General features: G+C 38.7%; 1 protein-coding gene across 1 annotated transcript in view; it reads right to left on the reverse strand.

Moving 5' to 3' along the window:
- Positions 1–17,429, reverse strand: part of LOC133657088 (calcium-activated potassium channel subunit alpha-1a-like) — a 626,717-nt gene that overhangs the window by 67,269 nt on the left and 542,019 nt on the right. Inside the window, 1 exon segment of the mRNA XM_062058010.1 lies at positions 2,275–2,388. Within this exon segment, the coding sequence (XP_061913994.1) occupies positions 2,275–2,388 (114 nt within the window).

Here is a 17,429-nt window from a genome sequence, read left to right on the forward strand (position 1 = left end):
GTTTTATTTATTTTGTATCGTGTTCTGTTTGTGTTGTGTTTGCTCGGTTCTCGTATTATCTTTTAACCTGCCCATTGTACAGCACTTTGGCTACCCGTGTGGTACATTTTAAATGTGCTTTATAAATCAAGTTGATTTGATTTGATTTGAATATCAACTACCGAGTAGGGATGTCCGATAATGGCTTTTTGCCGATATCCGATATTCCGATATTGTCCAACTCTTTAATTACCGATACCGATATCAACCGATACCGATATCAACCGATATATGCAGTCGTGGAATTAACACATTATTATGCCTAATTTGGACAACCAGGTATGGTGAAGATAAGGTCCTTTTTTTTAAAATTAGTAAAATAAGATAAATAAATTAAAAACATTTTCTTGAATAAAAAAGAAAGTACAACAATATAAAAACAGTTACATAGAAACTAGTAATGAATGAAAATGAGTAAGATCAACTGTTAAAGGTTAGTACTATTAGTGGAGCAGCAGCACGCACAATCATGTGTGCTTACGGACTGTATCCCTTGCAGACTGTATTGATATATATTGATATATAATGTAGGAAGCAGAATATTAATAACAGAAAGAAACAACCCTTTTGTGTGAATGAGTGTAAATGGGGGAGGGAGGTTTTTTAGGTTGGTGCACTAATTGTAAGTGTATCTTGTGTTTTTTATGTTGATTTAATAAAAAAAATAAAAAATAATAATAAATTTAAAAAAAAAAACGATACCGATAATAAAAAAAAACGATACCGATAATTTCCGATATTACATTTTAACGCATATATCGGCCGATAACATCGGCAGGCCGATATTTTTTTATTTTTATTTTTATTTATTTATTTATTTTTTAATAATGTCCTGCCCAGCTTCTCGGGCAAATCATATAGCAGATGTAGATGCCCATATCGGATTTTCAGATTTACTTTACAAAAGAGAAGTGTAGGATACTTCTCTTGTTGCCTTACTTGTATTTTGACTTTATTAAATGTATTTATATTATCATTTGGTGCAGCCGGGCCGGAGCAGGAGGGGATAGAAAGAGAGAAAAAGGAAGACAGAGGGAAGACGGCCGATATTATCGGACATCTCTACTACCGAGTTTACATTTTTTATGTTTTCTGCTGGTGGTGTACCTCCGCATTTTTTCAACGAACAAAAAATATGCCTCGCCTCCAAAAAGGTTGAAAAAACACTGCTGTAGACGGAGCATTTTATTCCTAGATTCTGTGCAGATGTCCTTTAAAAATACATGAAAATAACGTCGTGGAGCTTTATCTCTATTATTTCCTGAGGGACAATGTCATCACAAAGGTGGCCGCGATGTGTAAAAAACACAGATTCACTAGTGGGGGTGTCGCTGACAAGGACAGAACGAGGGTCCTGTGATGATCACGTGTGCGGTCAAATGGGAGAGTCTCCCTGCAGGTAATGGCTGCCCCGGTTACAAGTAACATTAGGTGGCTCCTTTTCTCTTCCCCTGGCCCCTTTTTTCTTAGCTTGCTCTCATGCTCCATTGCTCCCTAATTGGGTCAGGGGAGACAGAGCGGGCGGTCTCTGGTGCCTAGTGGAAGACCCCCTCAGAGATCTGAAAGTTTCATGAGTCCCCAGCACCAGTGGGAATAGAGTCCACTGCCATTGTTATTAATAAATGGACCCATTTTGCAACCAAGGCAGTTTTCTCCCCCTGCCCCCCTTCACTCTCTTCGCTCCTCCGCCATACCCATCAGGTTGAGTTTCTCCTATGCATTAGGGCAGTGGTCCCCAACCACGGGCCGCCCAAGAAATTAAAAAAAAAAAAATTTTTTTTTTTTTTTTTAAAATTAAATCAACATAAAAAACACAATATATACATTATATATCAATATAGATCAATACAGTCTGCAGGTCTACAGTCCGTAAGCACACATGATTGTATTTCTTACAATTTTTTTTTATTTTTTATGGAAAAAAAAAATAAAAAAAATTTTTTCCCATAAAAATTTTTTATTTTTTTTAAATACACCCCCCTCCCCCTCCCCACCGGTCCGTGGGACAAATTTTCAAGCGTTTACCGGTCCGCAGCTACAAAAAGGTTGGGGACCACTGCATTAGGGGACAAACTGCAAGGGATGCGGTCCTTACAAAAAACAAATGTCACACAGACAATAGCGTTGCGTTAGCCCAAGCAACTGCCAACATAGAAGGGAACCCTATTCCAAAGTCCATTTTTGAATTTTGGGCCATTTAAGTACGAGGCATAAATGGGAGTCGACTGGTTTTACCTAATTCCGTGATGATGGGGATGTTGGATCCGGTGGTGACGGAAGCCTGACGCACAAAGCCATGTACTGGGCTGCTGTCTGGGGATGACCTGTCCATTCCGGGAGGCGTGAAACCTGCACGATCCCACAAAAAAAAAAACACATTGTTGGATGACATTCAATAAAACGCAATTTTTATAAAACTGGTTGAAACAGATTTTACAATTAATAATTAGGTTACTGACAGCTAAAAAAAACAGTATTTTTAATTACAGATAACCCAGCACACTTCAAAAACTGAAATCTACCGTAATGTCCGGACTATTAGCCGCACCTGACTATAAGCCGCACCAGCTAAATTTAGGGGAAAATACAGATTGATCCATATATAAGCCGCACCCGACTATAAGCCACAGGGTTTTGATGTGTAATTACCGTAGTATATAGGGGTTCCTGCTACCTGCAAAGCGTCCCATTTATTAACAATAACTCTTTCAATCATTCAATCAAACTTTCACATCTTTGACATGCCGAACAGCATTCGTGCAGAGTACAAATAATACAACGGTGCAAAGTAATACAAAGTGCTCGCCTGTACGTTATCAAAATAACCAGCCTACCGGTATATGAAAAGTCAGTCTTTAATCATTGTGTCATCGTCTTCCTCCTGCGTACTAAAACCACCGAAATCCTCTTCGTCGGTGTCGGAGAAGAACAGGCCGTAAATAAGCCGCACCCTTGTATAAGCCGCAGGGACCAGAACGAGGGGAAAAAGTAGCGGCTTATAGTCCGGAAATTACGGTAAGTAAGATTAAATATCTCAAATAAGGGTGATATTTGCTTATTTTCTGTCTGATAAGATCATTCTTCTCACTAAGCAGATTTTATGTTAGAGTGTTTTACTTGTTTTAAGGGTTTTGGTCCTAAATGATCTCAGTAAGATATTACAGCTTGTTGCTGAGATTTGATGACCTATATTGAGTAAAACATGCCTGAAACTAGAATATCAACTGACGCTAATCTGTGTCATCAACACAAGTACAAAACTACTTTTTTAACGTGATAATTTCTTATTTCAAGCATGAAAGAGACAATTGTGTCTCATAATTAAAACAGATGACAGCCAAATGGACTTTGCTGTTTTATTTTCAATGAAACAATAGAAAGGATGTACTCATATAGTAGTACAGTTGGCACAGTGCAGTAAACGGACAGTTAATATTGAAACATTTAACATTTCTAACAATTTTGAACAGAAATAGTTCATGCACATTCAGATAAATTCCTCAAAATGACAATTAAAACAATTTGGGCCGGGCTGTGTATATATGCGCACTAATTGACTGAAAGTGCACGCACTTGGCGCGATGATGTCATGTTATCCGTGGAAAAATGCATTTTTAGACAATATGATTTGCCTGAGCGGCTAGGAAACCCTGAGAGTAACAAGCGGTTGCCTTGTTGCCTTTCCATTAAGAACAATAAATGTGACCCGTGCTGGCAAAATGAGTCGGAATACGCACAGGCTAATTTTGAGCTACAGGCAAATAAGTGAAAAAAATGTATCTTGGTTGAAATTGAGATTTTCACAAAAATGAGTCCATAAAGCCACAATCTAGCGATCCCAATCATCGAAATAGCAAGAAAACATCTTAAATCACCTTTATTTGAAGGTTTTGTACGAGGTATGTCTTCAGAAATTAGTCCTTTGTGTTAAAATTCCTTGAGAAAATCAACGCTCACTGGCGGCAATAAGGGGGAATCCCCCTAGCCATATTTGCTATCATTGTGACGCCAAGTTTACCTACTTTCTAAAAATGAGCATGGAAATCCCGATGACGCCATTCTGAACCAATATAATTCGAGTTTTTAAAACTGTCCGGACGTAAACAAATCCGGCTTGTTGCTAACCGGAACACCGGTCGCTGTGAGGCGTACCCTCATTGGTTGAATCACCCCGCGCGGTGCATTGTGGTATCATGGCAGCGCCCTGATGAAAAACAACACAGTAATTCGAGCGGAATATTTGGTGAAAAAAAGGTGATTTTCGAACATTTAATTATTATTTTTGTGGATAAGTTAGAGTGTTTTACATTCCGTAATGGATTTAGAAGGTGGAGAGGGTACACAGGCGGTTGCAAGTGTGCTAAATTCACTGCAGTCGGCGAATCCTCTTAGTGCTGCTGGTCAGGAATATTACGGACAGCTGACCAACTGACCAGTGAACAAAAAAACTGTGACATAACAGTGTTGACATTTTTGTACATAACCGTTTTCAATAGAGTTGAATATATATTTTTCCTTTAGACATGGGATTTGACTTTAATTGTACCAATTTTGGTGTTGCTACAAGGACTTTTAAGGTATGGTTGCTATGGAGTTTTGTTTTGGAACATTCTGTTTTGGAACGGTAAACTTTAAGCTGTTTTTTCTCAAAACGGACCCTCAAACTTGGTCGACTTCAATCGGATGTAACTCGGTCATTTTCTGTCCGATTCCAACAAACCATATATCATTTTGAAGGTCTTTAGATGGAGAATGTGTAAATAACAATAACTCAGTTTTTAAAATTTCCTCATTGTGACTCATTTTGCCAGCACAGGTCACAAATTAGTTTTTAGTATAAGTTTGCTGGTTTCAAGAAATGTAATGCCGAGCGCATATCATTATGTCAAGATAATGGCACTAGCATTTACTTCATTTAAGAATATTTTTCAACATATTGAGCAAAAAGGTCTCTTTTTTTCTGCCAAGAAAAGTGCACTTGTTATTAGTGAGAATAAACTTATTTTAAGGTAATTTTGGGTTCATTGAAGTTAGCTAATTAGGGACTGAGTCCCTTTGGGACAGAGGACCCTATTGAATTTCTAGCGTTGTATTATTATACCGCCGCCTCTTTGAGCTGTAATTTGACCCCCTTAACATGATTCAAAACTCACCAAATTGGACACACACATCAGGACTGGAGAAAATTGCGATCTACTCAAAAAACCAAACCCCAAAACTCAAAAAACCAAACCCCAAAAACTCAAAATTGCGCTCTAGCGCCCCCTAGGAATAAAACACAGACAAAACTGCCTGTAACTCCCAGTAGGAATGTTGTAGAGACATGAAACAAAAACCTCTATGTAGGTCTCACTTAGACCTATATTTCATACACTGACAACCCCCAGCAAAAAACAACAGGAAGTTTGCAATTCCCCCTTCAAAATAAAAGTTCAGTAAAAACAGTCACCTTTTTTCAAACATTATCTCCTCTGAGCGCGTTTGTCGTGTCGGCTTCAAACTAGCACAAGAGAGAGATTGAACCCTTCTGATTAAAAGTTGATGAAAGAGTTTTAATTACTGCTCCGGTTTGGATTTTATGAGCCTTCAAAGTCGGTCCCGTCCATCGCTACTTGCAGCTTTAATTGGGGTCCGCTAGTACCCTGTATAAAGGACTCCCTGTGGGAGTCCTTTATACAGGTTACAAAGGAACCTATTGAATTTGTAAGGTTTTATTATTCTTTATTCTTCCGCCGCCACAAAAAACGCTAATTTGACCCACTTAACATGCTTCAAAACCGAAGTTGGCAATTTCCCCTTCAAGACAAAATTGTACTAAAAAAACTAATTTTTGCCTCTTTGAGCTGTAATTTGACCCCCTTAAAATACTTCAAAACTCACCAAAATTGTCACACACATCGGGACTGGTGGAAATTGCGATCTAAAAAAAAACCAAACCCCAAAACTCAAAATTGCGCTCTAGCGCAATTTTTGAATAAAACAGAGAAAAAACTGCTCCTCAGAGGAAAACTCAGACAAAACTGCTTGTAACTTCCGGTAGGAACGTCTTAGAGACATGAAACAAATACCTCTATGTAGGTCTCACCTAGACCTACATTTCTTAGATTGACATCCTTCAGCGAAAATCAACAGGAAGTTTGCTATTCCTCCTCCAAAACAAAATTTTTGTTACAACCGGTCACCAAACATCAAACATTATCTCCTCCGAGCACGTTTGTCGTTTCGGCTTCAAACTGCTACAGGAGAGAGATTGAACCCTTCTGATTAAAAGTTGTGGACGGCGTTTTATTTAGTGCTACCGTTTTGATTTTACGAGCCTTCAAAGACCCGCAGCACTAAAGTTGCTCCGGTGCCAAAAATGACAACGAAAATGCAATTATTCCTTCTTTGTCCTCAAAATTCTACACACAATAACCTATAATGACAATGTGAACTCAGACACAACTTCCTCTAACTCCCAGTACGAATATCGTAGAGACACGAAACAAAAACCTCTATGTAGGTCTCACTCAGGACTACCACTGGACAAAAGTATTGGGACACCTAGGACTAGCACCTGCCAAAATGTGGACCCGACCAACGCTGCTTGCAGCTTTAATTCTTTCTTTATTATTCCGCACCGTTGCGCACTACTTTGCCCCCCTTAACATGCTTCAAAACTCACCAATTTTTTTGCACACATACAAACCCGGGTACAGCACACTTTAGTAAAAAAAACCAGACCCCAAAAATCAAAATTGCGCTCTAGCGCCCCCTAGGAAGAAAACTGCCTCTAACTCCCACTAGGAAGGTCGTAGAGACATGAAACAAAAACCTGTATGTAGGTCTCACTTAGAATTACAATTCATAATTTCCCATCCTCGGGCAAAAACCAACAGGAAGTTGGCAATTTCCCATTTTAGACAAAAATGTACTAAAAACACTGCTTTTTACGTCTTTGACCTCTAATTTGACCCCCTTAAAATACTTCAAAACTCACCAAAATTCTCACACACATCGGGACTGGTGAAAATTGCGATCTAAAAAAAAACCGAACCCCAAAACTCAAAATTGTGCTCTACATAATTTTTTGAAAAAAACAGAGAAAAAACTGCTCCTCAGAGGAAAACTCAGACAAAACTGCTTGTAACTTCCGGTAGGAACGTCTTAGAGACATGAAACAAATACCTCTATGTAGGTCTCGCCTAGACCTGCATTTCATAGATTGACATCCTTCAGCAAAAATCAACAGGAAGTTTGCTATTCCTCCTTCAAAACAAAATTTTTGTTACAACCGGTCACCAAACACAAACGTTATCTCCTCTGAGCGCGTTTGTCGTTTCGGCTTCAAACTGCTACAGGAGAGAGATTGAACCCTTCTGATTAAAATTTGACGACGGCGTTTTGATACGTGCTACGGTTTTGATTTTACGAGCCTTCAAAGACCCGCAGCACTGATGCTGCTCCGGTGCCAAAAATGACAACGTAAAATGCAATTTCTTCTTTTTTGTCCTCAAAATTCTACACACAATACCCTATAATGACAATGTGAACTCAGACACAACTTCCTCTAACTCCCAGTACGAATATCGTAGAGACACGAAACAAAAACCTCTATGTAGGTCTCACTCAGGACTACCACTGGACAAAAGTATTGGGACACCTAGGACTAGCACCTGCCAAAATGCAGACCCAACCAACGCTGCTTGCAGCTTTAATTTTACTTGTTTTTGAAAGTCTTGACAAGCCAAATTTTCTTGTTCTATCGGCAGATAATTTTTCTTAGTTCAAATAAAATACCCCTAATTGTTGTATTTTTTTTTTCTTGTTTTTAAACACTGACTTTTTGCAGTGTAACTTATTAACTTAAGTGAGAAAAATGAGCAAGGGGACCTATTTTTTTTTGTCGATGAATTGTGCTTACAGCCATCTAAAACCACCCATATTCTGGACGAATAAACAATTTCTCAAACGAAATTCCAGTGCCTTGAGAGCCGGCAGCCCACCGGGGATAACTCCCACTCCTCCCCATGGCCAGTCCGCCCCTGGAGGTGTGTATCGATACCATTACACATAGTGCACGTCCGCCAAGTCAGCACAAAGTTGCTTCGACGACAACAAGGCGCCTAAAAAAAAAAAAAAAGTGCAGCGTGGATACGGTGCTTTTAGGGGTCGGCTAGGACATATTTACCGTTAACCGTCCCTCCATCAGCAGCGCGGCATCAATTTTACATGCCGTTCATTTTGTAACGATAAAGTGGATACCAGAAAACCTTTTATGAGGAAATGGCGTGGATCGCCGCGGCGGGCGCACGGGCGCGAAGTGACAGCGGCGTGGGTCCGCACGACTTCACATTCCCCCTCAAAGTGACAAGTAAACACCTTAAATTGGTAATGCGAGATGCATAATGCATCAGCTGTGTTTTGACATCCATCATTTAGTGCTGACTACGGCGAAATGCCACCAGCGAGGAAATACGCAATACACTCAGGTCACTTTTTTTTTTTTTTTTGTACATTTTCTATGTGTGTCTGTCCTGTCAGGACACGAGAAAAAAAAAGGATGCAGACACCGAACTGAAGCATCCCTAATGATAAATCTTGTTATTCCCATTATTGAACTTGGAAATAGCAGAGATGTCAACAAGAGAGCACACATGACAGCTTTGTCCATGAGAGCCAACTTTTTTTTTTTATATCAACAATAGCTCTAATTTGTTTTGTTTTGTTTGAAGACTATGCAGCCGGAGAATAACAAATAATAGGAATCTCCACTGGGAGTCAATGAAGACAATGGCGCTGCCTTCAAACACTCGCTAACATGGACAATAGTGAAAAAGACATAAAGAAGCTGAGCTAAAATGTCTTCATTATTACTGGTCGTCTTTTGAAAGGGGATCATTTGCTGTGGAGGGAAAGTGCAGTCGGCGCTGCCTGTAGGAGGAAAAGTCACCGCCGCTGTCCAGGGTACTGAAGACGGGCACCAGCCGTGTTGACGGCGAGACACAGCTGGCAGGTGATTGGACTTCACAGGTGGTACGTGTTGATGTAATCATTTGTTGTCTTTAACGGTAAGCAGCCGGGAGCAGGGCGAGAGAGAGGATTGGGACATGCGGAGAGACAATTTTGGAAAATCTTTGTTAATCCTGCACGCTTGGCTCTTGTGCCGTGTCTACAGTGGAGATGCTAGGTAGCGACTTCCACGTTTGCTTTGACAGTTGACACAATGTGACATCGCAATGTCCGTCAAATATAATCTCATTACACTCCGTAGCGTTGATTGTCAAACTGCGGTGCAAGTACCACAAGTGGTACACAGGGACACCAGTGCATGGGGATGGGCACCGGATGTGGTACTTTTATAGGCACCGACTTAATCCTGGGTATTGATTTGCGACAAATCAAACGGTATGATATTTAGATTGTTGCATGTGATGTCACATTTGGTTGCAGAGTCATGGCGACAGCTCAAACATTTGGCGAGGAAACAAGCAGTCGAACGGCACTCATAGCGGCCGGATTGTCTCTAGGCAAAAGTGCAATTAGCTACAAGGAAAGAGTGCCTGAGAGAAAGCGCTCAAACGTACACTGACGCACCATTTTTTCAAAATGCGCTAACATGATGCTAATTTGCATTGACTGTGCCATACGTTGCTACTAATTAGCATGAATGATTTTACATGGCAATTTCAGAAGAAATCTAAAATACACGTTACAATCAACAATTAGCAAGTACAATACTGTGTAAACACTTTTTTGGGCACAACATAAGACAAGGGTACTTCCTGTCAGGCAACACACCATAGTCTATACCAGGGGTCCCCAAACTATTGCCCGCGGGCCGGATCTGGCCCGCCAACGTCCAAAATCCGGGCCGCGGGAAGTTTAAAAAAAATTATATATATATATATATATATATATTTAATTATTATTGTTTTTTGTATTCTGTCCTTTCTAGTCCATTTTCTAACGCTTGTTACTCTCGGTGTCTCCTAGCTGCTGAGGCAAATCATATTGTCTAAAAATGCATTTTCCCATCGAAAACGTGACATCATCACGCTCTTTCAGTCAATTAGTGCGCGAGGAATATATACATATATAAATATATACATATATATATATATATATATATGTATATATATATGTATATATATATATATATATATATATATATATATATATATATACACATATATATATATATACAGTATATACAGTAGGTTAGGTCAGGAAAAAACAGAAGCTATTTCATCCCTACAAGCCTGTTTCGCAGGTTTCCGTGATCTTCAGGGGATTTTATAAAATGTTTTGTATTTTTTACAAAATAAATAAATGTAATAGCCTCTGTGTTTTTTCCTGACCTAACGTCTCTACTCCGGTATTGAGCACTGTATAACAGATAAACCACAGTAACCTCCACTATATATATATATATATATATATATATATATATATATATATATATATATATATATATATATATATATATATATATATATATATATATATATATATATATATATATATATATATATATATATATATATATATATATATATATATATATGTCTTAATTAAATTATCCAAAAAAATAATAATAATAAAAAAATAAAAATAATAATAAATAAAATTTAAAAAAATAATATATATATATATATATATGTACTGTATGTATATATATGTATATATATATATATATATATATATATATATATATATATATATATATATATATATATATATATATATATATATATATATATATATATATATATATATATATATATATATATATTGCCTTAATTAGATTATCCAAAACAAAAACAAAAAAATAATAATAATAAATAAAATAAAAAATAAAAATAATTAAAAAAAAAATATATATATATATATATATCTATATATATATATATATATATATATATATATATATATATATATATATATATATATATATATATATATATATATATATATATATATATATATGTACTGTATATATATATATGTACTGTATATATATATATATATATATATATATATATATATATATATATATATATATATATATATATATAAATATATATAAATATATATATATATATATATATATATATATATATATATATATATATATATATATATATATGTACTGTATATATATATATGTACTGTATATATATATATATATATATATATATATATATATATATATATATATATATATGTACTGTATATATATATATATATATATATATATATATATATATATATATATATATATATATATATATATATATATATATATATATATATATATATATATATATATATATATATATATATATATATATATATATTCAGCCCGGCCCCCGGCCAAATTGTTTCAACCCAATGCGGCCCCCGGGTCAAAAAGTTTGGGGACCCCTGGTCTGTACACTAGCCATCTAATGCCTTGGAATTGGAACTGCATGCATAACCGACAATACTTGCAAATGAGACTCAGAAGTGTAAGGCCAAGTGATCAGGACACCTGATTCTGATCAATTTTGGCAACATAAACAGAGGCATAATGCCTGACTATAGCAAGTATAAAAACACAAAAGAGCTGACGCAAATATTCTTTGACCCTTTGGTGAGCGCCTCAAAACCAGGAGTCGAACTACTTGTTGGAGACCCCCCGAATGTATTTGTATCTCTCTCTCTCTTTACAACATCTCCTGGAGGCTGGCCCTCCTTCAAGTGTTCGGCAGCATGTTGCAACAGTCAAGCGGGATCTGGGTTACGTATTTTAACGCCCCCCCCCCCCCCCCCTCCTCCATCCCTGTAGCCCCCCGGGCACGGCGGTGCTCTGCGGTTGACTACAGGCTACAGCAGCCGTGAGAAGCTCTCCCCCAGGAAGGCGCTTGTTTACTTATTCATTTGCACCTTCTTGTTTTAAATTCCGCAGACTCGGTGTCTGAATGGCAACGTCGCTGGGAGGAATGAACCGACCGCCCCGCCCGCCCGCCCGCCCGCCCCACGCCGCCCCTGAAGCGTTACCATGATACAATACAAGTGTCTGGGCATGTGTGTAATTCCTGATGTATGCATGATTGCGCCGCGGTCGTGTTCTCTAAAGTGAAGTGTTTTTCACCCAAATGGCTGTTTGATATAAGACCCAATTATTGATGACAATAGACTCCATCCATCGACCCTGGGAGAGGACATCGGCGAGTCCATATTGGGGTTGCTCCTTGAGAATAGTGCTCCCCAGAGCAGGCCCCGCTCGCTGATTTACCTCCCGCTTATTGTCGCTCGGGCGCACGGCTATCGACAGCGCATCACTCACTCAAGGCTGCAGAAATAACAGCATTGGCGTTCTCCTAAAACATAACGGCCCTAAGGACCTTCTCCTTTGATTTGTACTTACAACGGCGCCACTAAACAGTGCCGAGCTCGGAGCTCGAGCCACCTTGTCGCTTTTTAAGCTAATCATAAACTGCGATTCGCCTCTGAGCAGTGTTGGGACTAACGTTATTTTTTATATTCAGTAACTCAGTTACCGTGATGCGTTACTGCGTTATTTGACGTTATTTTTTATATAGTATTGAGAAGATCTGAGTGTGTTTTATTGGAGCGCTGCGGTGTCGTCCTTCTGTGTCACAAGGAAAAGAAGAGGCGCGCTTTGTGTGGGTGGGGGCGGGAGGGGGGCGTGTCTGTGTTTACTAACAAGACATCATGGCGGAGCCAGAAGTCGAGTTTCTTAACATGGAGATATTCTCACTACTTTTCTTTTGTCGAGCACATAGAAAATAACATTTTACCGTAATTTCCGGACTATAAGCCGCTACTTTTTCCCCTCGTTCTGGTCCCTGCGGCTTATACAAGGGTGCGGCTTATTTACGGCCTGTTCTTCTCCGACACCGACGAAGAGGATTTCGGTGGTTTTAGTACGCAGGAGGAAGACGATGACACAATGATTAAAGACTGACTTTTCATATGCCGGTAGGCTGGTTATTTTGATAACGTACAGGCGAGCACTTTGTATTACTGTGCACCGTTGTATTATTTGTACTCTGCACGAATGCTGTTCGCCATGTCAAAGATGTGAAAGTTTGATTGAATGATTGAAAGATTTATTGTTAATAAATGGGACGCTTTGCGTTCCCAAACAGTCATCTCTGTCCCGACAATCCCCTCCGTGGTAGCAGGAACCCCTATATACTACGGTAATTACACATCAAAACCCTGCGGCTTATAGTCGGGTGCGGCTTATATATGGAGCAATCTATATTTTCCCCTAAATTTACCTTATAGTCAGGTGCGGCTTATAGTCCGGAAATTACGGTAGTTAAATCTAAATTGTGTCTTGGATCAAAGATCTTATCTACTGCCCAAAACAGCAATTCCAATCTGCTGATACAGCTACAAAAGCAACAGGCTTTGACGAAGCTAGTAAAGAGAGACCCAGACTCCGATGCCACTTCACCTTCACTTACGGATTTTAACGGAGGGACTGCTAACCAGGACAACATTGATAAAGCCATTGCAACGTATGTGCTAGAAGACAATGCAGGCTATTTCTACAGTGGAGTCACCCGCTTTCAGGCAGCCAATTAGCATGATACCGGCGTTAAACAGCAAATGGCACGGAAAACATTTTCCAAGTACCTGGACAGTGAGGACATACAAATGTAAAGCGAGCTAAAGAAAACACTCCAAACTCGGCCTTCATTCAGCACTCAAGGTATACACACTCTGTCAATTCTCTTATATACTGTTGCTCCTTCATTCTAGACCTCTAGAATGTTTGATTATCACATCACTCTAAATGTATAGACTATAAAGTTCACAAACATAAAGAGGGATCCTAGTGGGCCAGGCCAATCTTTCCTTATCTCTAAACTAAAACTGGGGAAATGTGTAGAGTGTTCTGGGCTTCAGTACAGTGTTGATCTCATGAAGACATGATTTTATTTCTGAATTCCTTGAGGGAAAAAAATGCCTGGTTAGGTTTTGTGTATGTAATGTGTGCCTTCCTTGGGTGAAGCCAGGTTTAAAGCTATGTTGCTATTATGCTGTTTGTTACTTATGTATGTTATGTTGCAGCTATTTAAAATAGTTTTGTCAATTTGTTCTGGCCTGAAATAAATTGGCTCTTTGAAACATATCTTTGTCTTTGTGTGTTGTATGTAGACCACATTGCTGAGCAGAGTTCAGTGATGCAAATGGGTTGATCAACAGATGGTATCATTCTCCAGTGCAATAACAGTACTGACATGAAGGCTAAAAGGGCATTAATGGGGGCCTTAAAAAAAAAAAAAAGTAACTAAATAGTTACTTTTCACAGTAACGCATTACTTTTTGAGGTAAGTAACTGAGTTAGTAACTGAGTTGCTTTTGAAATAAAGTAACTAGTAACTGTAACTAGTTACTTTTTTTCAGTAACTAACCCAACACTGCCTCTGAGTAGGGTAGTCCCGACACCAATATTATTTCGATACTTTTCGGTACTTTTCTAAATAAAGGGGATCACAAAAAAATGTGCATTATTGCCTTTATTTGAACAAAAATGGTACATTAAACGTATGTTTCTTATTGCAATTTAGTCCTTCAATAAAATAGTGAACATACTAGACCACTTGTCTTTTAGTAGTAAGTAAACAAACAAAGGCTCCTAATTAGTCTGCTGACGTATGCAGTAACATATTGTGTCATTTATCTACCTATTATTTTGTCAACATTATTAAGGACAAGTGGTAGAAAATGAATTATTAATCTACTTGTTCATTTACTGTTAATATCTGCTTACTTTCTCTTTTAACATGTCCTGTCTACACTTTTGTTAAAATGTAATAATCACTTATTCTTCTGCTACACTAGTTTTGGATGATACCACACATTTGGGTATCGATCCGATACCAAGTGGTTACAGGATCATACATTGGTCATATTCAAAGTCCTCATGTGTCCAGGGACATATTTCCTCAGTTTATAAACATAATATAACATTTTTTTTAAACGAAAGAAGATGTTGTGATGCCAAAAAACATCGACATAATCATAGTAGTATCAACTAGATACGTGCCTGTACTTGGTATCATTACAGTGGATGTCAGGTGTAGATCCACCCATGGCGTTTGTTTACATTTTGACGCCGGTGAGCTACGGTGTGTAGTGAAGCATGTTTAGCTATTCCTCGCCCTGCAGGGATGATACTTGTAAGAAACGTACTTTATTTGTTGCCATGGAGACCAGGATTAGTGATTTAGAAGTACCTATGCACTTTAGCCGCTAGCTAGCTAGCCATGTCTTAAAGCACCTCTTCCTGAGGGCGTTTCAGTGTTATAGCTTCACCTTTATCGTTAGTTTTCAAGCCAAAATGCGTCCGTTCTCCCTTTTCTGTCGACACACTGTGTCTGTTTGCAAGTACTCTGTGATTGTTCGCTGCCGAACATGCTCCTCTGCTCGTAAAACCAGCAATGACTTGACGTGAGGGTGCGGGACCGGTACGTTTCAAAGGCGGTATAGTACCGAAAATGATTAATTAGTATCGCGGTACTTTACTAATACCGGTATACCGTACAAGCCTATCCTCTGAGTGGTCATGTGGTACGCACGGATCGCACCGACCCCGCGTGAGCTCACCCTCGCGGGAAGTCGTCGCCGTGTTTTTTTGCAGAGACTAATGAGGAGCAGCCTGCTGATTTGTACCCGCACGCTTTAACGTTGATGAGGCCTGATGGGACACGCGGGATATTCGCCTGTTTGTCGGCAAACAACGGCAATCTGTTCCGGACGATCTGGCAGACGACGTGTATCGTGACGGACGAGGAATGGGGAAAAAAACAAAACGACACGGCCATGTTGATGACATCGTTAAAAGAAGAATGTTCAGCAGCCTGTAATTAGCAGGGAACAGGACACTATATTGTGGCGTCAACACTCTTCAAAGGCATCTTTAGTACTGAGAGTTTATAGACGTCGCTTAAAAATGAGCCTTCAGATAATGTCAGATAATATATTATATATATTAATATATTATATATCATATTGCAGTCTACATGTATCTCTTATGTGTGACTGCCATCATATTACAGTCTAAAACGTATCTCTTATGTGTGACTGCCATCATATTGCAGTCTACACGTATCTCTTATGTGTGACTGCCATCATATTACAGTCTAAAACGTATCTCTTATGTGTGACTGCCATCATATTGCAGTCTACACGTATCTCTTATGTGTGACTGCCATCATATTGCGGGCTACACGTATCTCTTATGTGTGACTGCCATCATATTGCAGTCTAAAACGTATCTCTTATGTGTGACTGCATCATATTGAAGTCTACACATATCTCTTATGTGTGACTGCATCATATTGCAGTCTACACATATCTCTTATGTGTGACTGCCATCATATTGCAGTCTACACGTATCTCTTATGTGTGACTGCCATCATATTGCAGTCTAAAACGTATCTCTTATGTGTGACTGCCATCATATTGCGTGTGACTGCCATCATATTGCAGTCTACACGTATCTCTTATGTGTGACTGCCATCATATTGCGTGTGACTGCCATCATATTGCAGTCTACACGTATCTCTTATGTGTGACTGCCGTCATATTGCAGTCTACACGTATCTCTTATGTGTGACTGCCATCATATTGCGTGTAACTGCCGTCATATTGCAGTCTACACGTATCTCTTATGTGTGACTGCCATCATATTGCGTGTGACTGCCATCATATTGCAGTCTACACGTAACTCTTATGTGTGACTGCCATCATATTGCAGTCTACACGTAACTCTTATGTGTGACTGCCATCATATTGCAGTCTACACGTATCTCTTATGTGTGACTGCCATCATATTGCAGTCTAAAACGTATCTCTTATGTGTGACTGCATCATATTGAAGTCTACACATATCTCTTATGTGTGACTGCCATCATATTGCAGTCTACACGTATCTCTTATGTGTGACTGCCATCATATTGCAGTCTAAAACGTATCTCTTATGTGTGACTGCCATCATATTGCAGTCTACACGTATCTCTTATGTGTGACTGCCATCATATTGCGTGTGACTGCCATCATATTGCAGTCTACACGTATCTCTTATGTGTGACTGCCATCATATTGCAGTCTACACGTAACTCTTATGTGTGACTGCCATCATATTGCAGTCTACACGTATCTCTTATGTGTGACTGCCATCATATTGCAGTCTACACGTATCTCTTATGTGTGACTGCCATCATATTGCGGGCTACACGTATCTCTTATGTGTGACTGCCATCATATTGCAGTCTACACATATCTCTTACGTGTGACTGCCATTATATTGCGGTCTACACGTATGTCTTATGTGTGACTGCCATCATATTGCAGTCTACACATATCTCTTACGTGTGACTGCCATC

This window comes from Entelurus aequoreus, linkage group LG09 (assembly GCF_033978785.1).
Source record: "Entelurus aequoreus isolate RoL-2023_Sb linkage group LG09, RoL_Eaeq_v1.1, whole genome shotgun sequence".
Lineage (NCBI taxonomy): Eukaryota > Metazoa > Chordata > Actinopteri > Syngnathiformes > Syngnathidae > Entelurus > Entelurus aequoreus.